Source organism: Vanrija pseudolonga, chromosome 4 (assembly GCF_020906515.1).
Source record: "Vanrija pseudolonga chromosome 4, complete sequence".
Lineage (NCBI taxonomy): Eukaryota > Fungi > Basidiomycota > Tremellomycetes > Trichosporonales > Trichosporonaceae > Vanrija > Vanrija pseudolonga.
The window spans coordinates 797,039-821,566 of NC_085852.1; the positions used below are offsets into that span (position 1 = coordinate 797,039).

Genomic DNA, 24,528 nt, shown 5'->3' on the forward strand with positions numbered 1-24,528 from the left:
CTACGCCTGTTGCGTGGTGCTTGATGACTTGGGCGACACTGCACGGATCGGTACAGATCGATTGTCGCCAGCGTTGCAAGAGCTGTGGCGTCGGTTGCAACAATAGTATGAATCATGATGTTGTGTGCTGCTGCATCTATGACTGCCCAAAGTCTACAAGTGCCCTATCCCGCCGGCCACCACTCGAGTCAACTTGGCCTAGGCCTTGCCCGCGGACCCCAGGAGGTCGAAGAAGCGGTACGCCGACTGCTCGAGCGCCTCGATGGCGTCGTCGATGGCCTCGGGCATCGACTTTGTCGTGAGGCCCTCGGCCAAGGCGACACAGTACGGGTCACGGAGCCACGAGTTGACGTTGACCTTGGAGACGCCGTTTGCGATGCACTCGCGGAAGAGGTCGTCCGAGATCTCGTCGGTTCCGTGGAGGCAGAGGTAGGGGACCTTGTCCTTCTTCTGGAGGTCCTTGAGGATCTCCTGGCGGAAGTTGGGCCCGCCCTCGACAAACTTGTAGCTTCCGTGGAGGTTACCGATGGAGGGCGCGAGGATGTCGGCGCCGGTGGCGGCCATGAAGGCCTCGGCCTTGCTCGGGTCGGTGAGCATGCCGCCGTCGATGACGCGCAGGCCGGCCTCGCCGCCCTCCAAGCGGCCGAGCTCGACCTCGGTCGCGATGCCGAGCGCGTTGCACCGCTGGATGTAGGGGACCGCAATGGCAATGTTCTCCTCGTCCGTCTCGGCGTGGCTCGCGTCGACCATGATCGAGTCGAACGCAATGCCCTGCTCGGCCAGCCCGATCGCCTGCTCGAGCGCCTCGGCGTCGGTCGCGTGGTCCATGTGGACTGAGATGGGGACCGAGGCGGCGTGGCAGCTGGGGGACGTCAGCATTGCTGCCATGCGCCTTATTGTGTCGCCCACTCACATGTCGATGCAGTACCGCAGGAACGGGCCACCCCCGAGCTTGACAGTAATGGGGAACAGCTGCAGGATGCCTGGGCTCCGCTTCGCCTCGCACGCGCGCACAAACGCCAGCGCCTGGTTGGCGTCGTAGACGCACTGCGCGAGGATGCCGTAGCGGCCCTCCTCGGCCTTGCGCAGGATCTCGAGCGTGCGGTTGTTCTTGAGGCCGGACATGGTGGTGGTGTTGTGGGTGGTTGAGTTGAGCAGACTGATCAGACTGACCTCGCGTAGCTATGTACTAGCTGCAGATACCGCATGCCGCCGCTTCGACGCCGTGTCCGCGAGTACACACACACACACGTCCTCCGGACCGGCCGTAACGGCGCGCACTCGACACCACGGCCCGAACGAAAGCATCATGATCTCTGGGCAAACGATTGACCCACCCACCCACCCATCCATCCGCCACCCGGACCCACTCTGCTCCGGGAGGTGCCACATCGGCCCGATACACCACGCCTCTTGGCGGCGGGGCGATATTGGCCCGGATCGACGCGGAGCCATGGAGGTATGCGTGCTGGGGTTCGCGGGGCCAGCAAAGCGGGGCAAGAACCGCTCAGCTGGCCGGCGAGTCCGCCTGGTCGGCCTTCTCGCTCGGCATCTTCAGTATCGCCTCGCGAGGCCAGCAAGCAGCTGATCGTGCCGGTGCCGACCGGTAGTGGGCGGCAAGCGGCTGGGGCTCAGTGGGCATCGTACTGCAGCAACCAACTTGTCCCTCGTCGCGCGCAGCTCCACGACTTGCCAAGACAGACACCGGCGCCGGCACAGTGCATGAATGTGTTCCGACATTTCTCCTAGAGAGGAAACGAAACGAGGCAGAGGCACACGTCAACAAGTTGCGAGGGGATATAAACGGCACTGAGAAGACAGAGCAACACTCCACCCACGCCACCACCATGCCCCCCTCGACACACTCACACTCGTCCGACCTCAAGCAGCACGCCTCGCACGACGAGGCGCAGCCGACCGAGCAGGAACGTATCGCCGCCCTCGCGGCGGCGTACGTGCCCGGCTCGGAGGCCGAGAAGAAGCTGCTGCGCAAGCTCGACATGCGCATTGTGGTGGGTGGCGGTGTGGCGGATCAGCTTGCTCACATTTAGCCGTGTATCTGGGCTCTTTACACGCTCTCGTACCGTGAGTACGACCTCAACCCCCGTATTCTTACCCCGCAGTGGACCGTGCAAACATTGGCAATGCGAAAACGGGCGGTCTCGAGGCCGACTTCAACGTAAGTGGCGCGTCGTCGTCTTCGTAAGACGAGCTCCCCCATCGCTCAACTCGACTTTCCCCAAAAACCCTCCCCACCTTGTCTTTTTCTTCTTCAGATCGCCTTCCCTCCTCTCTATTAACATACACTAACACACCCCAGCTCACCTCGGAGCAATACTCGGTCGTCCTCCTAGTCTTCTTCATCTCGTACCTCGTCTTCGAAGTGCCGTCCAACCTGCTCATCGCACGCTGCCGCCCCTCGCTCTACCTCTCGGGCCTGTGCATCATCTGGGGCGGCGTGAGCGCGTGCATGGCGGCGACTAGCAACTGGAAGCAGCTTGCCGGGGTACGCTTTGCCCTCGGTGTGGCAGAGGTAAGTGGCACCCTGTCCGCGCTATGTAGTTCCACCCCTTGACACCCCCTCCCAGGCCGGCTTCGCCCCCGGCGTCGCGTTCTACCTGTCGTCCTGGTACCGCCGCTACGAGCTCTCGTCCCGCTACTGCGTGTACTACACGGCGACCGCAGTATCCGGCGCCTTCTCGGGCCTGCTCGCGGGCCTGATCACACAGCACCTGGACGGCGCGCGCGGGCTCAAGGGCTGGCAGTGGCTGTTTATCATCGAGGGCGTCGGCTCGTCCTTCCTCGGGTGCTTCACGTGGATGTTCATGCCCGACTGGCCGGCGACGACCAAGTTCCTCACCGAGGAGGAGCGCGTGCTTGCGGCCCAGCGCCTCGCGTACGACGGCCTCGGCGCGACGCAGGGCGCCGAGGAGCGTACCGGCGAGCTCAAGGCCATGAAGATGGCCTTCACCGACTGGCGCGTCGGCTTCTTCATCGTCATGTACATGCTGTCCACTGGCGCCCAGACCATCCAGTACTTTGTCCCCACGCTCGTGGCAAACCTCGGCTACAAGGTGGGTTCTGCGTGCCACGGTGCTATACACAACTGCTGACCCCGGCCCAGGGCTACGACGCGCAGTACCACACTATCCCAGTGTACGCCTCGGCGTTTGTCTACATCCTCGTGTTCTGCATGTGCGCCGACTGGAAGCAGAACAAGCCGCTGTTTATTGCGATTGCGAGTTTCATCGGGACTGTTTGTTTTGTGATCACAGTCGCGACAAAGAACAAAATGGTGCAATGTGAGTGGCACCGCCTCGGCGACGCTCACCCGTTCAGACGTCTTCATCATCCTCGGCTTCGGGTCCGTGTACGCCGCGTGCCCGCTCGTCCTGACCTGGGTGCCGAACGTCATCACCCACCCGGCCGAGAAGCGTGCCGTCGCCATCGCCATCGTTAATGCGCTGGGCAACTCGGCGTCCATCTACGGTGTCTTCCTCTGGCCCAAGACTGACGCGCCACGCTACATTCCTGGCTGGAGCGCGACGACGGTGTTCATGGCCCTCTTGGGCTTCCTGGCCAGTCTGTTCGCATTCCTCCTCGCCAAGTACCCCAAGGACGAGCCGGCACCGTCGCAGGTGGTGCGCGACGAGGAGAAGTGAGCGGAAAGGATGAGGCACGTTAGCTCGCAGGGTTTGGTTTGTAGGCAGAGATTCGAAGGAAGAGGAAGCAATAAAATGGCAGTAAACTGGCGAGGTTGGCTCGGCGAAGAGGATGCATAGTCGATACTCAGTTGAACGCACGACGGTGAAGAATGCCGCCACATGCGTTCGCCGAAACGTCCCCCCCGGGCCTCGCACCGCACCCCAGCCGAAGGAACCATAACATACGCACTCTAAAAACTACATTTAACTAAGCCAGCTCTGGCTCATGAGCTGCTGCACAGCAATAAGAGACTGATACCGGACATCCGGGTTCTCGTTGGTCATAAGCTCCATGACGCGTGTCTTGCCCTGGAGCTCGGTGAGGAGCGACTTGGCCTTGTCGCCGCCATACTTTACAAACTTGCCCACGTCGTTGGCAGCGACCGCCAGCACCAGTGGGTCGCGACTCGTCTTGAGAATCTCGACCAGGCGCCTAACGGAACGGCCGTTGTTCTCGTTGATGAGGCGTGACGTGTTGAGGCGCCAGAAGTCGTCCGACTCGTGCGCTGGCGACCAGACCAGGTGGCCAGACTCGAGCTCGGACGTGTACTCGTCGTACGTCGTCAGGCCGTCGAGGCGAGTCTTGAGCTCGTCCTTGAGCCAGTTGAGGTCCTCAACAACGTCCTCGTCAGACCACTTGCGCTCGAGGAGCGAGTCGACGAATGGTGCAAGGCGGACGACGAACATGGAGGGGAGGTTGGCAGCGGGAGAGATGGTCAGGAGGTTCTGTGCCGTCAGCTGTGCCCGCTTGATGTTCTAGCAACGAACTTACGCGGAAGGTAGCAACAACGACGCGGATAACCTTCTCCTTGACAGCATTCTTGGCAATATCGATGAAGAGGGCGACAATGTCGTACTTCCTGGCGGGTTAGCGTTGATCTTGTTTTCCGACCCACTTGTCGAGACCGTCAGCAGCAGCCTGCTCGAACGACAGCTGCCAGATACACGAGATGGCGCTGTACTGCTGCTGGGGCTGGGGGTTCTGCTTGAGCCACTTGACGAGACTGCGGGTTGTTAGGTGACTTATCAGGCTTTGCACCTACCCAGAGATACACTCTCCCTCCTTCCAGACGGCAGTGCGGAACTGCTTCTTGCCGAGGACAGCGTTAAGAACCTGAGCGGCGACATCGCGGGGCTGGAGGCGAGGGCCGTTGAGGATCGACGAGACGGACGAGAGGAAGGTGCTAACGAGCTCGGGGGGGAAGTCCTTGTCGTCGGTGCTGCGGGCGTCAGTTTCCAGCCTCCATGTTAACAGTCGCCGCACTCACGCAATCAACAGAGCGAGTATTCTCAAGCTCTCGAGATGCACAAACTCCTCGTCAGTGTCCATGGTCAGGCACTTGACAATCGGCTGGTACGGGTCCTGCGCGTCGGTCTTGCTCAGGTCGTGGAAGTAGGCGATGGTGCTCTGGTCCGCGAGCATGTTGGAGATGGAGACGAGCACGGCCTGGACCGTGTCGACGCGCTGGAGCTTGCGCAGGAGGTCGATGTAGAGCTTGGCATACTGGGGGCCTTGGGTCGCAAAGACCGAACTGCGCTGGTTGATAGGCTGTGGAACGTGTGAGATTGCGATCTGTATCAAGCAGAGGACTGCTCCACGCCAGTCACACTCACGAGCTTCTCGAGCGAGCGGAGAAGAGTGCACTCCTCCTGCGAGAGGAGCTTGGCGCGCTGGTATCCCTATGACGGTGAGCACGGCCCTTGCGGCGCGGCGGCAGCGGCAGCGGTACTCACCTCCCAGGGGATCTGCTTGGCCGCGAGCTTTGAAAGCTGGTCGTCCAGGTAGGGCGAGAAGAAGGGCGGGGGAATCGCTGCGACGACTGCCATTGTGTGTCCGTCGTTGCGGGGGAGGTAGCGGCTTGCGATAAGAAGTGACCGCTGGGCAAATGCAACGGACGTGCGAGATGGTGACGCTCGTCGATGATGTGCAGCGCGCATCCTGGGCGGCTCGTTGTGACTGGGCGAGCTGCATCGATGACGGAGAGCCAAAAGAGGGGGATCATATAAAAGTGGCCCTTCAACCCAAGTTCAATCGCCACCCAGAGAGACTCAAAACACAAACGACAACCGCCTCGACTTTCTTGCTCCATCACAAACACCTCAAAACACACGGGCAAGACAACATGAGCGCGCCCGTGTCTTTGACCATTCGACCGCCCGGATCCTCCTCCTCGTCCCGGCCGAGGCAGGGCAACTGGAACGCGCCGAGCCAGCGCATGTTCCACGACCACGACGAGGACGACGAGGAAGACCACGCGTTCGGCCGGTCGAAGCCCGCCAAGCGACAGGAGGACGAGCGGATCGAGGGGTTCGGCAATGGGCGTGCACTTGGTTCGCGGCGACCCACCCCGCCGTTGGTTATCGCGCCGCAGCCAAACAAGGACTGGCGCGAGGTAACCCGGGGAAAGGTGCCCTCTTATCTGACCGAAGGGGGCCGCAACGAAGAGGACAATTCGGGGCCTGAGCGAATCGGCGACGAGCCACAGCGCGCCGGACTGCGGTTCATAAAGAAGGAGAAGGAGGAGGGCGAGTCTGCGCCGCCACCTGCGCCGGCCGCGACCGCCACGAACCCGGAACCCGAGGACGTCAAGCCCGACGTCGAGGCCCTGTCGCTCGACGAGCAGGCACTGCGCGCCGTCCTGGCCGGCGAGCGCAGCAAGCCCGAGACGGACGAGCACAAGGACCTGGTGATCGCGTCGGCGAGCGACAAGAAGAACTTCCCCACCGAGTCGGACGCGCTCGCGCGCGACCTCGGCGGGCTGCCCGAGGAGTCGAGCCTGGACGACTATGCCGCCATCCCTGTCGAGGCGTTTGGCGCCGCCATCCTCCGCGGGATGGGATACGACCCGAAGAACGACACCAAGCTGCATGTGCCCAAGCCCCGGCCGGCGCTGCTGGGCCTCGGCGCGACGGCGCTCACGTCCGAGCTGCCGCCGTCGCGCAAGACGGACAAGAACAAGAAACGCCGCGAAGCGTACGCCACACGCGGCGGGCGCGGCTTCAATGCGTCGAATCTGCTAGTCAAGCGCGGCGACGGCGACGAGTCGGGCAGTGCCACCCCTGCCGGCTCGTCGCGTGGCGACGACAGTGACGGCGGGAGAACGCGGCGCCGGGACGACGACGACAACTACGACAGCGGGAGGGATTCGAAGCGCCGGGACGATAGGGACCGCGAGAGGAGGAGGGAGTACGAGACGGACGAGGAGCGCGCCCGCCGCAAAGCGCGGGAGGCGGAGAGGGATAGGGAGCGTGGTGGTGACCGCGACCGTGAGCGTGAGCGTGAGCGTGACGGCGACCGTGATCGCTATCGTGACCGCAATGGCGGGTCGGACCGGAGAGACCGAGACCGACGCGACGACCGCGACCGTGACAGGCGAGAAGACTCGCGCGACTACCGCGACAGGCGTGACGACCGCGACCGCCGCGATGATCGCCGTGATGGCCGCCGCGACGACCGCAGGGACGACCGGCGCGATAGGGACAGAGACTACGACAGGGACAGGAGGAGCCGATCGGACAGGTAGACAGACTACTACAGCAGCACACACAAACTTAGACCCCCACGCATAGTTATGAATCAGAGCTCTCTGTGCATATGATACCATAACTATTGCTCACTAACTACTCGATGTTCACTTCATGCACACCACACTAGTCGGACTTCCAGATACGCGCCAGGCTCTGCTCGTCCATGACCAGAGCCACCACGTCCGACGCGTCCTGCTCCATCATCCACTGCTCCTGGTCCTTGATGAACGTCGTGCGCTGCTGGCCACGCAGGCTGAGGTCGCCGCCAATGAAGATGACCATCTGGCCGGGGCCGTCGGGACGAACAGGCAAGAGGTACTCGGCAGGAATCTCAATCGTCTCGGACGGGTTGGAGATAAGGCGACAGATGACGTTCTCGGCACCCGTTGTCGACTCGATACCCAATGTCTGGCCGTCGAGCTCGCCTCGCCTGAAGTGCCGGGGACTGCGGGTACCAATCTTCTGAGATGGTCCGACCTCAACAAGAACGTTGCGGAAGTCGAGTGCCCAGTCCCAAGCCACGCCATTCGCATTGGGAGCACTTTGAGGAGCGGATCCTCCAAATGGCGTAGGTGCGCCGAATGGTGTTGGTGCGCCAAACGGAAGACCACCTGGTGTTGGGGCTGACAGTCCGGCTCCTGGCGTCGGCGCTGACAGACCAACTCCTGGGGTTGGTGCCGAGAAACCAACGCCAGGCGTGGGTGCCGAGTAAGGAGTAGGGGCACTGAATCCTCCAGGAGGGGCTGGCGTCGGCGCGCTCAAGGCAGCACCAGGAGTAGGTGCGCTGTACGGGTTGGATGGACCTCCGCCGTACGGAGTCGGCGCGGACATGGGACCCTTAGTGTTGTCAGCCTCACGTCCGTGCCAAATGATAAGACCACACTCACCCTTGATGTTCCTGGGTCGTTGTAGCCAGCACCAGGGGTCGGTGCGCTGTACGCGTTTGGCGTCTTACCACCAAATGAGGCACCACCCCATCCAGGAGTCCTTCCACCGTCACCGCCATACGATGGCGCGGGTGTCCTTCCTCCGCCAGTGCCGGCCCAGCCAGGCGTCTTGCCGCCACCGCCAGCCCAACCCGGCGTCTTGCCGCCGCTGCCGGCCCATCCAGGTGCAGGAGTCTTCCCGCCAGCTCCCCAGCCACCTGGCGTCTTGCCGCCCGACGCGTATGGGTTCGGCGTCTTGCCAAAGCCCCCAGAGCCGTATGGGTTGGGAGTCTGGCCGAAGCGAGCGCCAGGCGTCTGGCCACCGTTCGGAGGAGGCATGCTGCCGTAGGGGTTGGCGTCGTAGCCACCGCCAGGTGGTCCCCTGCTGTAACCACCACCACCGCCGCCGCCGCCGCCATAGCCGCCACCACCGCCGGCTCCAACTTCCAGAGGCGACGTGACGCCAGTCTTGGGGTCCTTGCGCTTAAGGATGGCCGTGGCGACAAGAATCGTCTTGTTGTTGGTTGCGAGCTCCACTCGGCACTTGTCGCCCACGACATCTTTAATGACTCCGACGAGACCCTTGTATGTCTGCTTTGTAACAACAACTGGGGTGTTGATCAGCCTGCGGTTACCCGCAAATGCGGGAGGGGGCATGAGGCTGGCGCCACCCTGTGGAAGCTGCGCATTGAGGGCGGGGTTCATCTTGGTCAAGTCGCTCATGGCGGACTTTGGCGTCACGGACACGAGCGACGAAGCGCGGGCGACAAAAACGCCAGAGTTTTCGGGGTACTCGCGGTTGTGGAGGAAAACGAACAAGGAGCGCGAGATGTTGATGACTTCTCCACGGCGGTACTCGCCGTCCACCTCCTTCATCGCGTCGCCGACCTTCATGTCCTGGCCTGCCGAGTCGGTGGCGACCGCGTACCGCGCGTTGTCACGGCGCAGTGACACCTCGTTCGTGCTGACCGTGCGTGCAATGCCATTCTGGTCCACAACACGCAACGACCTGCCCTCGATCTTGACAATGACGGCGGCAGTCGTCGAGTCGAGCATAACAAGGTCTCGGAGATCAAACAGGCCTGTGGGCTCCGAGCCGCCAGCAATGTCGGCAGCCTTGCGGATGTCCTTGGAGAAGACCTTGATCTCCTGCTCGCCCTGGTCGGACATGAGGGTGACGACGTCGCCCTTGACATCGACGATCATGCCCGAGACGTCGGCATTCTTTCCACCAGTGATCTTGACGTGCTCTCCGACATTGAACTTCTTGCGCACACTGCGGGCAGGCACCTCGACCATCTGGCCGTGGATTTCGCCGCCAATAGCCTTGATGGAAATGGTGTCGGCAGCAATGGTCTCGACAGAACCAAGCAGGCCGGCCAATTCGCCCTCGAACACTTCGACCTGGTCACCAGGGGTAACGAAAGACGACGACATGTTGCGGTTGGCTTCGGCGATGGCCGACAAGTCAAACTTGTTGGTGTTGCCTTCTCCACTGAACTTGGACACCTCCTCGAGCGTTGGGTTGACATCTTCGGTCGTGAGCAGGTTGATCTTGATGTCCTTGAAGCAGAATCCGTCGATGTACTCGTCGTTGTCGAAGACGTAGCCGCCGTTCGCCCCAGAACGCGCCTGGTGGCCGTAGATCTTGCGCACGTCCTCATAGTTGAAGAGGCGTTGAGGGGGTCGGAAGCTGCCTCCAAGACCACCCTTGCCATTGGTGATACGCTCCTGCTTCTTCTCGCGTGGCGTCAAGTCGATACGAGGAACAAACTTGACACCAACGACACCGCTGGTCAACTGGTCCGTGTCGATGACTTGGGCCAAGTCGCCAGTGTACCTGCCGCGCTTGAGACGGACCCACATGCCGGGCGTGAGGTTGATCTCCTTCTTCTTGATGCGGAGAAGGGGAGCCATTTCCTCAATAGGCACGAGCTGCACACCGCGCGAAAGGTAGACGCCGACAATGCCGTTCACCGCCGCCGTAACCGCGGCAGCCTGCCTGGCCTCGAGGTAGAGGATTCCTGGAAGGGAGTCGCGGAAGAAGACGGAGAGCACCTCGAGAGGGTTGCCGTTGTACTGGGCCTCAAACACCTTGCGGAAGATGGACGCGGTGATGGCACGCTCACGGCCAGCCTGTAAAGTCAGCTCGGTGCCCGTTGCGTGTGCCTACCTTGACGCGAAGCTGCCACAGGCTTGGGTCATCGACACCAGGCATGAGGAGACGCTGGGGAATCTGGTCGCTTTCGGCATTGTACTTTGCCTGTCGGCCGTACGCGTGACGCTCCTTGATACCCTGGAGAATCTCCTCAATGTTGTCCTCCTCCCGGCGGATGGAGCGATCAAGACGGCGGTGGTGCCCCTCGTCGGCGACGCCATCGTCGGGACCTCCCTCCTCGATGAACTCCCTCACTGTTGCCTGTTAGCAAGGCTGGCAATGGCACGTCGCAGTCCTCACCATCCTCGTAATTGTCATCCTCGTCCTCCTCTTCCTCGTCATCGTCGACCACGGCCTCGACATCGAGGAAACGGTTTGCCTTTTTACGACGGTGTGACTTATGACGCTATGTTTGTGAGCTTTGAACTTGGACACGGGGCGTTGGTAGTCACCTTGCTCTTGTGCTGATCTGACACAATGTTAGCATCTGGCCTGGGGTTGGCTGCAGGCCTACTCACCACCGCCCTCCTCCTCGTCATCCTCATCGTCCTCATCGTCCTCATCCTCGTCATCTTCGTCGTCCTCGTCATCGTCGTCGCCACCACCGCGGCGCTGCTGCGGCTGCTCCTGCTGCTCCTGCTCATCCTGATCCTGGCGTCAATATGACTCCATCAAACACCCATCACTTCGCCACCCACCTCTTCCTCTGTTTGCGATAACGGTGAAAAGTTGACATCAGCACACGTTCTTGGACACTTGCAACCATCTCGTCTCACCGTCCGGGTCGGCAACCCTAGGCTGTATTGTTGTCAGCTGTGGTCGATCTTGCCTACATCTCGAGTTTCACTCACCCTCTTCTTTGTGCGAACGGGAGAGGAGCGCTCCTCGTCCAGGTCGGCGGAAGATGACCGCTCGTCGTCCGACATGGCTGCGAGTCGTTGGACGTGGGAGTGAGCTTGATGGTGTTTTGTGCAACAATAAAAGAGTTGTCTTGACGAAGTTGGATTTACACTGTGCTGGTGGTGGACAGGAACTGGCTGGACTTGACACTTCGGCACCTCCACTCGCGGGCCTAAAGTTGGCTCAGGCCTAACATCAGCGGGCCTATTTTCCTCTCAATCACCCATCCGTGGCAGAAGTGATGGACTTCTTGACCAGGTGTTTGCCTTCCAAGGTGCATACATGGCCCTCTCACTTGCCAGCATACTAAGAGATCTACAGTCGTTAATTGAGGTTTAACAATCAAGTTCTATCCTGGACGCCAATGTCGACGCGGGACAACGGCTCAACATGCCCCAAGTGCCGTTCTCGAGGCTCTCGCCCACTAAGGCCGCCATACCTGGAAGTAACCAGGTATCATGATCTGAGACCACCGGGCGAGCTCAACTACGAGCTTCTCCCCGTCGAACCGCCTGTGGACTTCATACACGCGGTTCAGGGAGCCGATCTGCTGGAGCTTTGGCATAACGAGTGCGAGCTCAGCCAGGTTGTGGCGAGTTGGACCCGCACTCTCCGGTGCGTTGGCGTGGAGGATGCGGAGTCGTGTCGACTGGAGTGCAGTCGTCTGCTGGAGAACGCGACGGGATGGAACTGAAATGTACAGCTCTTCGAGGGAAGGCGATACCTCGAGGATGGCTGTAAGCGTGTCGGTGTCGATGACGAGGTTGAGTAGAGCGAGTCGAGTTAACCGGTGGAAGTCTATCTGCCTCGTCAAGGCATCGAAAGCAGGTATTGGGAGAAGACGGTGCCGCTGGGCGGTGTGCGCGCCATTTGTCGAGAGCGTCAGCTCGAGAGCTGTCAACGTGTCCGCCCTTCGCAACAACGGCATATCACTGGGCTCCAACACCTCTCGTCCATGCGGAGCAGGGAAGGAAAGTGAAAAGGTCTTGAGGGACGGAAGTTCTGGAGCACCAGAGAGGTCTATCAAGTCCTTACGATTGTCAGCTCGCATTCCACTCATCACACACCGAATGTGGCGGCGCGTCCAAGATGAGTTCCTCGATGCCGTCCGCCTCCCGCAAGACATCGTACACCCCTGTTCGCGTAATACGCGTGCAGCCTATAAGCTGCAACCTTTTCAACGAAGAGAGGCACGGCGCCAGCGCGCGGAGCATTTCGTCGTTGATCAGGTTGAAGCTCTGGCGGGTCAGCAGGCATGCAGCCACGTAGCTTACCCACCTTGCAGATGAGTGCCAGGCCCTCCAGCCCACCAATGGGCCTGTCGCACAGAAGCGTGATCACGTCCGACAGGGCTGTCCGGAACACCGCGTCGGGCATGTACACTCGCAGGTCGCGCAGCTCCGCCATGGTGGCGAGGAGGGCAGGCTCGAAGAGGCGAGACGCGTGCCCCGATAGCTCAACATGCTGCAGCTTTGGTAGGGCGGCGACAACGTCGAAGAGCTCGGCGAACATCGAGCGGTCTCGCTGCATCGTCAGCTGGGCTCGTCACAACAGCTCACGGTCCACACGAGGCGCTCAATGTTCGTCATCTGCCGAAAGGCCTGGAGGAGGGTGTCCTCGAGCGCGTGCCGTTCTTCCCCGGTAATATCCAAGGGGAAGAATCGAACGTCTGGGAAGTTCAGAATAAAGTTATTGGTCAGTCAGTCTGCCCTACCTAAGCTCCGAACAGCGGCACACAGCTCAGCGTTGGCCGACAGGGTCTCGAAGAGGTGTAAGAACTGGGCGTGAGCTAGGCCATTCCCCTGTGCATACCTTCTCCTTCGGTGCTGGTTCCCCTGCATGCGTCAGCATACCGCCACCCCACCCCCCCCCCCCCCGCCCGGGTCTCCCCACTCACAAGGCCGCACCCAGATATCGCGGTACAGTTTCCTCGTCGCGATGCGCTGCCAGTCGCGGCACACGCGCGCGGCAGTGGCGAGCTCGCCCGGGCGGCGCAGGTGCTCAAGTACAAGTGGAACGAGGTCGGGGTACGCGAACAGCTCCCCGAGGGGCGACTCGGCCGCGCCATCACGCAGCGGCGCAGGCAGGGCGAGCGTGACCGCCGACGGGGGTGGCGAGGGCGTGCGGACGGGCGCGGACGGCGCGCCCTGCTTCCACCGCTGCGCGCGCTCAAAGATGCGGTCCAGGCCCAGCGGGCGGCGGGGCGGGTCGACGCGGATCCCCCCGAGGTCGTGCAGCGCTTCGTCCATTGTGAGTGTGCGATGTGGACCTCGGCGCAATGATGCCATCGCAACAAGTGGAGGCACTAAAGTGGAGGTTGTGGGTGTTGGCACCACGCGACTTTGCCCCCGCTTTGCGATCCCCGTCCGTCTCCTTTGCTCGCCGGAAATTACAACGACCAGCGACAAGGAGCAACAAGATCGCGTTGAAAACCCACCCACGACACCATGCTCGGCGGCCCGCTCCTCCCCCGCGCCAAGGCGCTCGCGTCGACGTCCCTCGGCGCCGACCTGAGGCAACAGCTCTTCGCAGGACCGTCCGGTACGTGACTTTGACGGGGGCTCACCGCACCCTCGCCGTCTATCCTCGCGCGACAAGCCAGCTCACACCCCTCCAGGCCTCCAGACCCAGATCCGTACGGCCACGAAGCGTGGTGGTGGTTCGTCCAAGAACGGCCGTGACAGTGCAGGCAAGCGCCTCGGTATCAAGAAGTGGTCGGGTGCGTGTAGAGAGTTGCGACCGACGGAGCGACCCCAGCTAACTCGCCCCCAGAGCAGTACGTTATCCCCGGCCAGATTATCGTGCGCCAGCGCGGTTCCGAGATCCACCCCGGCCAGCACGTCGGCGAGGGCCTCGACAGGACACTGTACGCCCTCGAGCCCGGATACGTCAAGTTCTACACCTCGTCGCTGCCGTACCCCCACCGCGCGAAGAACCCCGAAGCGGCGGCTGCCAAGGACGCACTCCGGCCCCAGGTCAACAAGCCCCGCGGCGTCCGCCAGTACGTCGGCATCGTGCGGGAAAAGACCGACACGCTCCCCCGTGACGAGCGCGCCGTCGGCCGCGAGCGCCGCTTCTGGGGCTGGCCCAAGGAGGCCGCCGAGGAGACCTTTGCCGTCGGCACCCCGCCCACCCCTTCAGCATAGCCACGAGTCATCAAATCATAAGATGCATCTATTCCCGAGCCAGTCCTGAACAGTCCATATACGGCTGCGTGAAAGGCAGTATGAAACCAAACGAGAGTCCTGTAGACAGACAGGTGCTGTGGGTAGGGGGGCGAGCATATGTACTCGCTACCTGACGCATGGCAGTCGCGCTCCCCTCTCCAGTTAAACTGCGACACCTACCGTATCGTACACTTTTAGAAGCTACGATCATGCTTAATCTCAATCGTCTCCGACGACGATGCCCTCTCTGGCATCTTCTCCCAGATGGGGTCGACATCGGGACCGTCGAGGTCACCAGCACCGTCCCAACCCCAGCACCAGACTGTCCATTAGCTCTGGTTCATTCACAATTGAACAACACTCACCATACTCTGGGCCAGTGGTAAACTTGACCTCCTCGTACTCATCCTCAGAGAATAAGCGGTCGTGGGGACCAAACCAGCTGCGGTCCTGGGGGTCCGAGTGCGGGTCGTCCGGGGCACCTCCAATGCGCTTGTAGCCACGGATAGCGGTGAGGTTACGGCGCTCGGGGTGGATAATGTCGTAGACCTTCTTGTCGTACGCAAGCTTGACACGGGGGACCATGATGATACGGCCGTATCCAGATGACCAGTAGTCGTTGCAGATCAACGAACACTCCGAGGCTGAGCACTCTCCGTTCTGCAGCGTAGCCATGCGGAACTTGACAGGAGGTGCGGCATAGAACGGCTCGGGGTCGAGAATGGCGACACCGTTCCAGCACGACTGGACCTGGACAGGCAGATGGCGTTGGAAACGGTGGTTGGACTCGATGTGGTGGAAGACCTGCTCGAAAGGCGCGTTCTCAAGGGCAGTACCGTTGAGGTCACGGGCGACCCAGTTGTCGTAGAAGACGGGCGCTCCAATCTCATCGTGGTACATGTAGTCGGCAGCGCAGGTGATGCCAGCGTTCTGGCGACGGCTCTGCCAGATGAGCTCGAGGAGGTCGTCGACGCAAGGCAGGATATCGTTCATGAAGACGATCGAGTCAAACACCTCGTTGTTGTTGTCACGCAGGTCGTGCAGAGGCTGCATGGCCTCGTTACGGACCTCGGCGAGATATTCGATACGGTGGTTGAAGGCACCACGGATACGCATCGACGAGCGAATGACGACGCGGAGGCCGACACTACGCGAGAGCGCGTCAAAGATACGCAGGAGAGCCTTGGTCTGGTCCTTGGAACCGTTCTCGTAAATTGAAACGTAGACATTGTGGAAGCCGAGGATGGCCGCCGTGCGGAACAGTGTCGAGAAGATGTCGGGAATGACATCGAACGAGTTGTACAGGTTGATGGCGAAGAAGTACTTGTGCTGCTGGGCCTGGAGGTCACGGCGGACCGTGTCGCGTCGGCTCATCTGCTTGTGCTGTTCGGGCAGGACGGTGAGCTGGTCCTTGCCGGCCATGCCCATCATGCGTCCGAGCCAGCCGTGGGCATGCCACGACTTCTTGTGGCCGACCAGCGGCGAGTAGCGGTCCTTGGCCTGCTCAACGTAGAGCTCCTGCAGGTCGCGCGTGCACTCCTTTGTGTGGTGAGGCGAGAGGGTTCCAATGAGCTCGAGGATCCGCAATCGCTGCTTTAGGGAAGGCAGCTGGATCTGGGCGCGTCCAAGGCGGTGTGTGGTGGGACGAACGCGTCCACTCGACGAGCCATGCCACTCTGGTGTGGGCTGGGGAGGTTATCAGCGCTGGCTCTGGCTCGCCTGGGCTGCAGCAGCCTTGATCAGGCATGTGTTCCTTTACTCACGTCGCTTCTCCTCAAGAACTGAAGGGAGGGAACAAAGGTGGGCGGTGTGATCGAGGAGGCAGGGTCGAATCGAAAGAAATCACGGTCCTCGCGTCAGTGCCCACGCCACGATGGAGCGCAAGCGCACAGATGCTATCTCTGTGCGCTCGCAGTGTATCAACTCACCGAGGCCACCAACAGACCGACAATGATACCAATGAGGAGCGAGCCGGCGGACGGGGTCCTCCTCCAAATTGGGTGCGACGAGAGGGGCCTCATATCGGGCTCGGACTACGAGCGTGTTTCGAGCTTGCGCGCTAGCGAGCAAGGGGGTGAAGCGAGTCGCTTGTTACTCTGATTCGAAGGGGAAATGAATGTCGAGGGTGACTGGGCTTGCCTTGATGCTGTTTGAAGATGTTGATGTGATGATGCCAGTAGGTTGAAGTTGGAGGGCGTTCTGTCTGTCTGTCCCGCCGCGCGTGTCGTGTCTGGCAGGCAGGCATCTAGACAGCCAGCCAGGCAGGCAAGGGCGCCATCATCTTTGGCAGATCCAACATTCAATAGGTAGCTGCGGGATCAAAAAGTGCGCTAAAGGGATGCAGAGTGTCCCACGGGAAGGGAAGAGCGAGCGTGCCTGTGCTGCTGCCCTTTCATCCCAAATGGCGGCGATTAAGGTTTACGAGAAACACAAAGACACTGGCCAGACTGCGTAGAAGTCTAATGACGACTACAACCAGGTGGCACTGACCCTGACAATGCGGCGAGGATATTACAGTACATGTCCTGGTGCTTGTATAGAGTCACAACCTATTACACCCCGCAGATCGGGTACGCCTATGCACAGAGCCCGCCTACTCCTTCATCTCCTCGGGGTCACCAATACCATTGGCGCTGAAGCAAGCGTCAGCCAAGGCGCCTCGACGCAAACCACACAACTCACTTGATCGCAAAGATGCCCTCGGCTTCTGGGAGACATGGGCTGTCGACAATCTTGCACACACGAGATGATCCACGTCCCTTGCGCAAGGACAGGCGCGTGGTCGAAGCATGGGCCCTGTATTGTGTCAGCTTCGAGGCAGGTCAGACGACAATGAGAGAGACGAACATGATGTTACCGCCACTGTAGGTTGTCAGCACTTGCGTCACTAGTCAATCACGGGCACGTACATTGGCTTCTTGGCATCGGCTGAGGCAAACTGGCCACCGTCGACTTGGGCGACAACCTGGTTCGTGACAACGACGGCGACGCCAAACTGATCGGTCAGCACCGACACCCCATTGTGAACCCACCTCGTCCGCAAGACGCATCAGAGTGCGAAGGAATTTTGCGAGGTGCATTTGACGTGCCGACAGCTCTCCACGGCCGGAGAAGTCGGTGCGGTACAGCGAGGTGCACGAGTCGACAATGAGAAGGGAGAATCTGGGAGGTCAGCAAGTGGAGCCATGATCCAGCCTCACCGAGACTCGGCCATCATTGCGCTGGCTTGGACGAGGAGCTGCATCTGGTGGTCGGCATTGTAGGCGCGGGCGTAGGCGATGTTGTCCAGAACCTCCTCTCCGTTCAGGCCGTATCGTTCGGCGACCGCCAGCATGCGCACAGGACGGAAAGTGCCCTCGGTGTCGATATACAGGCACTTGCCCTCACCACCGCCCATGGAGACAGGGAGCTGTACGTCAGTACATCAGTCTGATAGGAGTCCTCACTTGGCAGGTCACCGCAAGGGTGTGACATATTTGCGACTTTCCAGTACGGTACTCGCCTGACACAGTCAGCTTTGTAGTGAGGGAAGACCGAGCGACTCACCAAACAGCTCCGTAATAGCTCCAGTCTCAATACCGCCTGAAGAATGAGTGTCAATGGCTGATTGACAATGCGCGGTCGCCATCGCTTACCTCCGAGAATCGTGTCGAGGCCCACGGATCCGGTCGAGATGTGAACGAGCTCGGATCGCCGCGCGTGGATTTCCGTTGCCGTCGTGAATCCCATGGGAACTAGCTTGCACGCTGCGCAAGGGTCAGAGGTGGGCTCGCCACTGGACGCGGGTCTGTGCACGTACCCTCGGCCAGAATCTTGTCCGCCTTGGCCTCGCTGATGCCCTTGATAGTGCAGAGCTGCTTCTTGGGCGTGAACGCGACGGCCTCGACTGTGTGGAGACCAGCGTCGGCAAGCTTCTGGGTGTCTTGAACAGAGATGCCATACTCCTGGAAGCGGTGTTAGCGAGCCGCGGTGTATCAAAGCTGTTGGGGGAAGGCGAGGCAACATACGGCAAGCTTGGCGACGAGGATGGGGGCGAGGATCTCAAAGTCCTCCTCCTCGCCGTTGTCACCCTGGAAAGGATCATGCTCGGGGTCCTGCATTGTGAGAATGTTGATGGATATCGATTGGTTGAATGGAGTAAGTGCAAAAAATTGTTGCGTGTCGTAGAGAGTTGTTGGTGAATGAGAAAGACGACTGAAGGGAAGGAGGAGGTTGTCTGATTGTTGTTTTCGTTTCTGGTGGACGAGCCGGACGCGCGCTGCGGCAACAATCAGTCGCGTCTGGTCATGCACACGTCAACCGATGACATCACGTGACTCGACTCGGGCATTGTAATTTGAATTTGGTAGCATCTCGTTATTCTCGAAAACCATAATCGTAATCGCTGGGTGGTCGTATCCTAATCCGAGCGAGCATCAAGGGAACAAGAGGGTTAGGGGGAGGGGAGGGGACCTGACCGATTACCGACAGCCGTCTCTCTCTCACTCACGCACGACCTGACAACGGCGGCGGCGGCGGCGTCTGTCAGGAACGTACTACACGGCACGGGGCGAACAAGGGGAGGGGTGCGTGGGTATAGTGGGTAGCTAGGTATGCGCGCCAACGCACATTCACCGCCGCGCCAGTCATGTGGGAGAGTAGGAGAAATCACCAGTGGGGCCAATGGGTTTGAAAGGGTCACGCGTAAAGAAAGGGGGGGCCGGCCACCGACGACAACGATGGGGGTGTGTGGGGTGGGTGGATGGGAGGGGAAGAGGGTGTCATTTCAAGGGGCCATGGCTGGCTGGGCAAAAAGCCACGCCATGAACCTGCAGAGGCGGGCCTGGCGGACAGACGAACAGCCCCCCCCCCCCCACCCCACCCGCTACGAGCCGGGCCGTGAGAGTGAGAAGATGAGGGGGAGGGAGGGGATCTGGTTGTGTTGGTTAGCAAAATGAGTCTGTTCAGTCAATGTTTCTAGGGTGGGCACTTGGAGACGAGCTAGACGATGGGTGCGGCGGTTGCTAGCCACTTTGGTAATCATGGTCGTCACTCGAATGGCAGGCAGGAAGGCAGGCAGGCGGACCAACATTATCATCTGCCGTACAGCCCGACATTGAACTCTTTAGCGTCCCTTTTGCCCCTTTTGCCCCTTGCTCGACACTCCTCAACCCCCCCGTCCAGCCCTTGCTTGCACTGCGGAAACACACACCACACACACACCAGTCAGCTGCATCCATCACCGACCAACAGACATTCGGCGACGACAAGAGGCTGCCTTGTACTTACTTGACGCATCTCCCCTCCCTCCCACTCGTCGCACTCTTCCTTTCCACCTCTTCACCCCCCTTTGCTCTTCCGGTTGCGGCATTAGCTCCCAGACAAGGAGAGACCCTAATCAGATCGCGGCGCCGTCTACCCCGCCGCGCGTTCCGTTGACGCCGTCATTTGGACACACCAACCCCGGAACAAGTCTCACCACAACCCCCCATCCGCGCTGCAGCGTCTCACACACCGCCGGCGTCCCTTGTTCCTCCTCGTCCTTTCAACACGTTCCAACTTGACAACGACCACTGCTAGCACGCGCACGCCGGCGACGCTCGATCGTGCACACGCAGCACAGCCTGGAACACATTGCTACCATCACCCTTGGCGACCCCCCCCCCCCCCCTATCCTTTGACCTTTGGACACATCAGTTCAAAAGTCCGGACACGAAGCTCTTAGCGCTCACCGGCTGTCTTGTTCCCTTGTTAGCTTGACAACAGCAGACAAAAGGCTGCACGACGAGCGTCACCCATTTCTCCATCGCTGGGCCTTGAGTCGTGAGTGAACACAGAGTATACACATTGCCATCTGCGCAGTGCTAGGGAGGAAGCCAGAGTGTCCCCACGCTTCGGTGTCCATCCAGCCCTCCTTGACTTCGGGATCGTTACTGACGTTACAGTCGTAACCCGTCGGCTTCGCTTGCTCCGACCTCTCTTCATCACAGCCGTCCAACATGCGTCCCAAAGTTCTGGAGATCGCGTAAGTGCTACCACACCCCCTCCTGCCCAAGTCTGGCGCCGCTACAGCTGTACGACGCGTTCTGGACGCGTCAAAGCCTCGTCACCTCACCATCGGCACAGCTAACATTGATGCGCAGTTGGCACGAGACACAAGCCATCTACTCGTGCGACTTCCAACCACTCCCAGTTGGCCAGCTCAAGCGGCTATTGCCCACGCCAACAGACGACGAGGACAAGGCTCATGACAAAGGCCCGGTCATTGCCGGCGGCCGCTCGTACCGTCTGGCGACATGCGGTGGTGACTTCAAAGTCCGCGTAAGTACAGTCAGACGACTGAGCGACGAGACTCGGCTGATCGGCATAGCTCTGGATGGTCTACCCCAACATCCCCTCAGTATCGGCTTCTACCCATGCGGCCGTGACGCGCAAGGAGGTTACGCCTCACCCACCACGCGTCGAGTATCTCGCCACGCTTCACAAGCATTCGGCCGCAGTCAACGTCGTCCGCTTCTCTCCCAACGGCCAACTACTCGCATCCGCCGGCGATGGTAAGTTTCGTGACCCTAGAGGCACGATTTACGTGGTGTCTCTCGGTGTTCACACGTTACAGATGGAAACGTCATCCTATGGGTGTTGTCAGACAGACCAATCTCTAACTTTGGGGAAACGACCGAGGATGCCCCAGACAAGGAGCACTGGCGACCACAGAAGATGCTGCAGTGAGTAGGCCGCTTCTGTCTTGGCGACCGCACTGCTGACAGTTCACAGGGTGACTAACAAGCACGTCTACGACCTCGCATGGTCCCCGGACAGCGAGTTCTTCATCGCGGGATCAACAGATAACACGGCGACCATCTGGAAGGCATCGAGTGGTGAGTGTGATTTTTGCGAGCTGCGCACTAAACATTACAGGGGAATGCATTTTTGCTCTACGAGAGCACTTGCATAACGTCCAGGGAGTCGCGTGGGACCCTCTAAACGAGTACATTGCCACACAAAGCAGTGATCGGTGAGTGGTGTGGAGCCTGGCTATTGTTCCTGTTGGGCTGATGGGCAAAAGTGCTGTCCACGTCAACACCTTTGCGTTCCGCAATGGTGTTCCCGACGTGCACCCTGTGTCTCGTGCGACTCGCATGGAGATCCGTCATTCTCGAACACCGTCCATTCCATCAGGTCCGCGGCCAGGTTTCGCCCGTCGAGGGTCGACTGCGTCGGAGGCCGGCTCTGTGATTACCACGGTCTCGGAGGTCACAGACCATCCGATCATTCCCGGAGGCTCGGCATCGGCCATCCAGCCACCTGCCACACCGTCAAGTACGTCGGTGCCGTCAACGCCGATTCCGAGTGCGATGAACCCACCTCCACCAGGCTCTGCCAAGCCGAGCTCAAGGCGGTCCTCCTTCTCATCACAACACCCTGGGTCACCCGCCCTGAGTGTGGCGGGCATTGGATCTAATCGAGGGCGCTCTCCTTCGCCTATCCCTCCCCTGCCGGCCATGCGCGCTGTGGCACCGACGACTGCCATCATGCAGCGTCTGTACGGGGAGGAGGCCATGACACGCTTTTTCCGCCGACTCACCTTCTCGCCCGACGGCAGCCTGCTCCTCACGCCCGCGGGCCAGATTGAGGACCAGGTGTACAAGGGGTCTCCTTTAATGTCGCAGCGAAGCTTGTCGACTGAAGGCTTTGATGGGCCTCCCTCGGTCGGCGGTGACACGCCGTCTGGTGCGCCTGCGACCCGCGCGCGCCCTCTGAATGTCGACGCTGGCAAGCCAACAGTCTACATTTACTCTCGCGGCAACCTCGCCCGGGCGCCTATTGCGCACCTACCTGGGCACAAGACTGCCAGCGTGGCCATTCGCTTTTCGCCCATCTTCTACGACCTGCGTACAACTGCCACAGGTCCCGCTGTGCCAGCTGAGCCAAAACAGATCACTCTGGATGTGTCCAACCCCACTCCTGTGCACGTGTCATTGTCAATGCCGCCACCACCGCCTCCGCAGAAGGAGGGAGAGAGCAAGGACGCGCAGAAGCCCCTGGGCAGTGTCTTTGCCCTACCTTACCGTCTGTTCTACGCCGTTGCGTGCCAAGACGCCGTGTTGCTTTACGACACACAACAGGCCGGCCCCGTCGCCATCTTCCGCGGCCTGCACTACGCAGGATTCACGGACATTGCATGGTGAGTGGAACCGTGTAAGAGTTTTTACTAACGTCCCAGGTCACCAGACGGACAGGTCATGATGCTGTCGAGTGCCGACGGGTACTGCTCCATCGTCGTGTTCGACTTTGGAGAGCTGGGCACAGTTCACGCCACCCAGCAGCACCACCGCCAGCTTGCGGCCATTGCCCACTCGCACGGTGGCGTGCACGGCAGTAGCTCGGCAGCGGCGACGCCAATGCCGCTGTCGCCGTCGGTCCCGACGATGCGTGCGAGCCCTGCGCCGCCACGAAGCGAGCGGGAGTCGTCGGTTGCTTCCAGTGTGGCGTTTTCTGGTGCGGTCGCGCCGCCACTGTTCGCTTCGGGGTCAACGCCTTCGGCGGCTCCCATCAACCGCCCTCCAAGTAGCTCTGCGAGTTCTATCGACGTGCCTCTGCCAACGCCAAGCGATGACCTCGACCAGCTGGGCTCGAGCTTCCGCCCGCAGTCTGTCGGCCCCGAGTCTTCCAGTGGCGTCGTCGGCCTTGGGCTGGGCGAGGAGGTCTCGAAGCGCGAGCGTTCGAGTGAGAAGGGAACAGTCGGTGCCGTGCCACCAGCCAAGAAGAAGCGCAGAGTGGCGCTCACGCACCTAGGGGATGATGCGGCGTAGAAAAGTCCGCCCAACCCTCCCATCACCACCACCACACACACCACGACCTTTACTTGGGTTCTTGTCCATGTAGTGATTCGATATTCACGATGCATCGTGGTGTTAGCGCGTGGGGACAGGGGTGCGACAGTGTGGGTTCATAACAACGAGGCGGCGGGGGGCGCGCTGTGGTATACAGTGAGGTGAATAGGTGTACAATGGGTGGGCACGGGGCCCGGGTTTGTCACAGCTGGCTGGCGTTGGCAGGCTGGCGTTGGCAGGCTACAGCTCGAACGTAAAGTCGTCGCCGGCAAACGGGTCGTGGGGCGGCGGCATGTCTGGGGTGTGTCAGCGGGGCCATCACGCTGCACCCGCACTCACTCAACGACGCCTGCGACTCTGGAAAGACGGCAGCGTACATGGCAGCGGCCTTGCGACTGGCCGGGGGCGAAGGGGGCGCATATGGCCGGTCTGATCGTCAGCAGCTGTACACTATCGACCAACAAGCCAGCACGACGCACCAACAGCGCTCGCGACGGCGCCGACCTCGTCATCGTCCATCATGACGCTGATCGACCGCACGGGCGCACGCGGCGTCGCGGTGCCGGCTCTGCGCGCCGTCCCCCCGCCGCCACTGCTCTCGGGGATACGCTTGAGGGTGAACCCGCCCGCAGCGGAGGCCTTGGCGGACGGGTGGGCGCGCGCGTACCCCGTCGTCTGGTGCAGCGGGGTGCGGGGCGTCCCTGCGAGGGGGTTGTTGGCCTTGAGCGCGGATGTGGGCTTGAGCGCCGACGTGGGCTTGGCCGTGGACGACAGCACCGAGCGCTTCTTGAGCAGCGCCGTGCCCGGCGTCGTGGTGGACGTCGGCGCGGGCGTGTTGGACCCGATGGACGACAGTGCAGGCCGGCGCGCAGATGTCGGCCTGGCAGTCGCCTGCTTCTCGTCGCCCACCGGCCTGGCGGGGGTCTTGAACGGCGTCGGCGCGGCGGGCGCGGGCGTGTTCTCGCCTGCGACGGGGCGGGAGGCACGCAGCTGTGTCTTGGAAGCCGCGGCCTTGGCCTTGCCCAGTGGCGTCTTCCCCGCGAGCCCCGCCTTGCCCGTGAGTGTAGCCTTGCCCTCCCTCGTTGTGGCCGTACGCCGTGTCGTTGTCGTGCTGTTCTCGTCTTGCCGCATGGTGGTGGTGTGATGGACGCTTGTTGTCACCACGTCTCTCTCACTCAATGTTGACGGCAAAGTCAGGCGCGGGGCACAAGCAGGGGCGGAAGCAAATGCCACGTGGTCGACGTCAGTCAGTGGCGACAACCGACCTCCACCCACCCCACCCACCCATTCCACGGGTCTCGCGTCCCGCCTTCTCGTCACTGCTGAGCGACA

The 24,528-nt window shown here is 61.0% G+C and overlaps 10 protein-coding genes across 10 annotated transcripts; 4 read left to right on the forward strand and 6 right to left on the reverse strand.

Moving 5' to 3' along the window:
- Nucleotides 1-198: 198 nt before the first annotated feature.
- On the reverse strand, nt 199-1,125 carry CIMG_05755 (Putative fructose-bisphosphate aldolase; the record flags this gene model as incomplete). Its single annotated transcript, XM_062772098.1, has 2 exons — nt 199-862; nt 914-1,125. The coding sequence occupies 2 exons, from the start codon at nt 1,123-1,125 to the stop codon at nt 199-201; spliced, it is 876 nt and encodes a 291-aa protein (XP_062628082.1).
- A 722-nt stretch (nt 1,126-1,847) lies between these two features.
- prlL_3 (MFS transporter prlL) lies at nt 1,848-3,662 on the forward strand (the record flags this gene model as incomplete). The annotated part of the gene is made up of 7 exons (XM_062772099.1): nt 1,848-2,012; nt 2,052-2,085; nt 2,124-2,179; nt 2,321-2,533; nt 2,589-3,074; nt 3,125-3,302; nt 3,340-3,662. The coding sequence occupies 7 exons, from the start codon at nt 1,848-1,850 to the stop codon at nt 3,660-3,662; spliced, it is 1,455 nt and encodes a 484-aa protein (XP_062628083.1).
- Nucleotides 3,663-3,761: 99 nt separating this feature from the next.
- On the reverse strand, nt 3,762-5,614 carry Atp6v1h (V-type proton ATPase subunit H). Its single transcript, XM_062772100.1, has 7 exons — nt 5,439-5,614; nt 5,319-5,384; nt 4,973-5,253; nt 4,748-4,924; nt 4,601-4,708; nt 4,477-4,564; nt 3,762-4,430 (listed from the first exon to the last, which is right to left on the reverse strand). The coding sequence occupies exons 1-7, from the start codon at nt 5,529-5,531 to the stop codon at nt 3,909-3,911; spliced, it is 1,335 nt and encodes a 444-aa protein (XP_062628084.1). The 5' UTR covers nt 5,532-5,614; the 3' UTR covers nt 3,762-3,908.
- Nucleotides 5,615-5,827: 213 nt separating this feature from the next.
- On the forward strand, nt 5,828-7,228 carry SPP2 (Pre-mRNA-splicing factor SPP2; the record flags this gene model as incomplete). The annotated part of the gene is made up of 1 exon (XM_062772101.1): nt 5,828-7,228. One exon carries the CDS (start codon nt 5,828-5,830, stop codon nt 7,226-7,228), a length of 1,401 nt encoding a protein of 466 aa, XP_062628085.1.
- Nucleotides 7,229-7,286: 58 nt separating this feature from the next.
- On the reverse strand, nt 7,287-13,465 carry SPT5 (Transcription elongation factor SPT5; the record flags this gene model as incomplete). The annotated part of the gene is made up of 14 exons (XM_062772102.1): nt 7,287-8,069; nt 8,120-10,294; nt 10,332-10,570; nt 10,617-10,722; nt 10,769-10,785; nt 10,835-10,967; nt 11,168-11,244; nt 11,667-12,246; nt 12,284-12,454; nt 12,495-12,740; nt 12,776-12,885; nt 12,931-12,994; nt 13,029-13,051; nt 13,114-13,465. 14 exons carry the CDS (start codon nt 13,463-13,465, stop codon nt 7,356-7,358), a joined length of 5,007 nt encoding a protein of 1,668 aa, XP_062628086.1. The 3' UTR covers nt 7,287-7,355.
- A 177-nt stretch (nt 13,466-13,642) lies between these two features.
- Nucleotides 13,643-14,404, forward strand: RPL27 (54S ribosomal protein L27, mitochondrial). The gene is made up of 3 exons (XM_062772103.1): nt 13,643-13,757; nt 13,834-13,935; nt 13,989-14,404. The coding sequence occupies exons 1-3, from the start codon at nt 13,664-13,666 to the stop codon at nt 14,360-14,362; spliced, it is 570 nt and encodes a 189-aa protein (XP_062628087.1). The 5' UTR covers nt 13,643-13,663; the 3' UTR covers nt 14,363-14,404.
- On the reverse strand, nt 14,388-16,559 carry CMT1_0 (Alpha-1,3-mannosyltransferase CMT1). Its single transcript, XM_062772104.1, has 4 exons — nt 16,312-16,559; nt 16,147-16,164; nt 14,749-16,069; nt 14,388-14,705 (listed from the first exon to the last, which is right to left on the reverse strand). Exons 1-4 carry the CDS (start codon nt 16,402-16,404, stop codon nt 14,578-14,580), a joined length of 1,560 nt encoding a protein of 519 aa, XP_062628088.1. The 5' UTR covers nt 16,405-16,559; the 3' UTR covers nt 14,388-14,577.
- Nucleotides 16,560-16,956: 397 nt separating this feature from the next.
- RAD51 (DNA repair protein RAD51) lies at nt 16,957-18,542 on the reverse strand. The gene is made up of 11 exons (XM_062772105.1): nt 18,391-18,542; nt 18,183-18,327; nt 18,019-18,129; nt 17,930-17,965; nt 17,830-17,885; nt 17,584-17,792; nt 17,416-17,545; nt 17,293-17,378; nt 17,231-17,245; nt 17,066-17,179; nt 16,957-17,016 (listed from the first exon to the last, which is right to left on the reverse strand). Exons 1-11 carry the CDS (start codon nt 18,481-18,483, stop codon nt 16,977-16,979), a joined length of 1,035 nt encoding a protein of 344 aa, XP_062628089.1. The 5' UTR covers nt 18,484-18,542; the 3' UTR covers nt 16,957-16,976.
- A 985-nt stretch (nt 18,543-19,527) lies between these two features.
- On the forward strand, nt 19,528-23,283 carry SPAC26H5.03 (putative WD repeat-containing protein). Its single transcript, XM_062772106.1, has 9 exons — nt 19,528-20,185; nt 20,308-20,387; nt 20,506-20,683; nt 20,733-20,916; nt 20,979-21,087; nt 21,137-21,240; nt 21,281-21,377; nt 21,429-22,547; nt 22,587-23,283. Exons 2-9 carry the CDS (start codon nt 20,362-20,364, stop codon nt 23,173-23,175), a joined length of 2,406 nt encoding a protein of 801 aa, XP_062628090.1. The 5' UTR covers nt 19,528-20,185; nt 20,308-20,361; the 3' UTR covers nt 23,176-23,283.
- Nucleotides 23,284-23,436: 153 nt separating this feature from the next.
- LOC62_04G005561 (uncharacterized protein) lies at nt 23,437-24,327 on the reverse strand (the record flags this gene model as incomplete). Its single annotated transcript, XM_062772107.1, has 3 exons — nt 23,437-23,492; nt 23,536-23,625; nt 23,676-24,327. 3 exons carry the CDS (start codon nt 24,325-24,327, stop codon nt 23,437-23,439), a joined length of 798 nt encoding a protein of 265 aa, XP_062628091.1.
- Nucleotides 24,328-24,528: the final 201 nt, after the last annotated feature.

Excerpts from the sequence above, each read along its gene's own strand:
- Atp6v1h (XM_062772100.1), bottom strand. The coding sequence starts at position 5,531 with ATGGCAGTCGTCGCAGCGATTCCCCCGCCCTTCTTCTCGCCCTACCTG. Across the intron at positions 5,254-5,318 it reads TCCGCTCGCTCGAGAAGCTC|CCTATCAACCAGCGCAGTTC; the intron begins GTGAGTGTGACT and ends CACGTTCCACAG. Across the intron at positions 4,709-4,747 it reads GAGGGAGAGTGTATCTCTGG|TCTCGTCAAGTGGCTCAAGC; the intron begins GTAGGTGCAAAG and ends AACAACCCGCAG.
- RPL27 (XM_062772103.1), top strand. The coding sequence starts at position 13,664 with ATGCTCGGCGGCCCGCTCCTCCCCCGCGCCAAGGCGCTCGCGTCGACG. Across the intron at positions 13,758-13,833 it reads GCTCTTCGCAGGACCGTCCG|GCCTCCAGACCCAGATCCGT; the intron begins GTACGTGACTTT and ends ACACCCCTCCAG. Across the intron at positions 13,936-13,988 it reads CGGTATCAAGAAGTGGTCGG|AGCAGTACGTTATCCCCGGC; the intron begins GTGCGTGTAGAG and ends ACTCGCCCCCAG.
- CMT1_0 (XM_062772104.1), bottom strand. The coding sequence starts at position 16,404 with ATGAGGCCCCTCTCGTCGCACCCAATTTGGAGGAGGACCCCGTCCGCC. Across the intron at positions 14,706-14,748 it reads TACCACTGGCCCAGAGTATG|TCTGGTGCTGGGGTTGGGAC; the intron begins GTGAGTGTTGTT and ends GCTAATGGACAG.
- RAD51 (XM_062772105.1), bottom strand. The coding sequence starts at position 18,483 with ATGCAGGACCCCGAGCATGATCCTTTCCAGGGTGACAACGGCGAGGAG. Across the intron at positions 18,130-18,182 it reads GGACAAGATTCTGGCCGAGG|CGTGCAAGCTAGTTCCCATG; the intron begins GTACGTGCACAG and ends ACCCTTGCGCAG. Across the intron at positions 17,546-17,583 it reads GCAATGATGGCCGAGTCTCG|ATTCTCCCTTCTCATTGTCG; the intron begins GTGAGGCTGGAT and ends CTGACCTCCCAG.
- SPAC26H5.03 (XM_062772106.1), top strand. The coding sequence starts at position 20,362 with ATGCGTCCCAAAGTTCTGGAGATCGC. Across the intron at positions 21,088-21,136 it reads CGACCACAGAAGATGCTGCA|GGTGACTAACAAGCACGTCT; the intron begins GTGAGTAGGCCG and ends GACAGTTCACAG. Across the intron at positions 21,378-21,428 it reads GCCACACAAAGCAGTGATCG|TGCTGTCCACGTCAACACCT; the intron begins GTGAGTGGTGTG and ends GATGGGCAAAAG.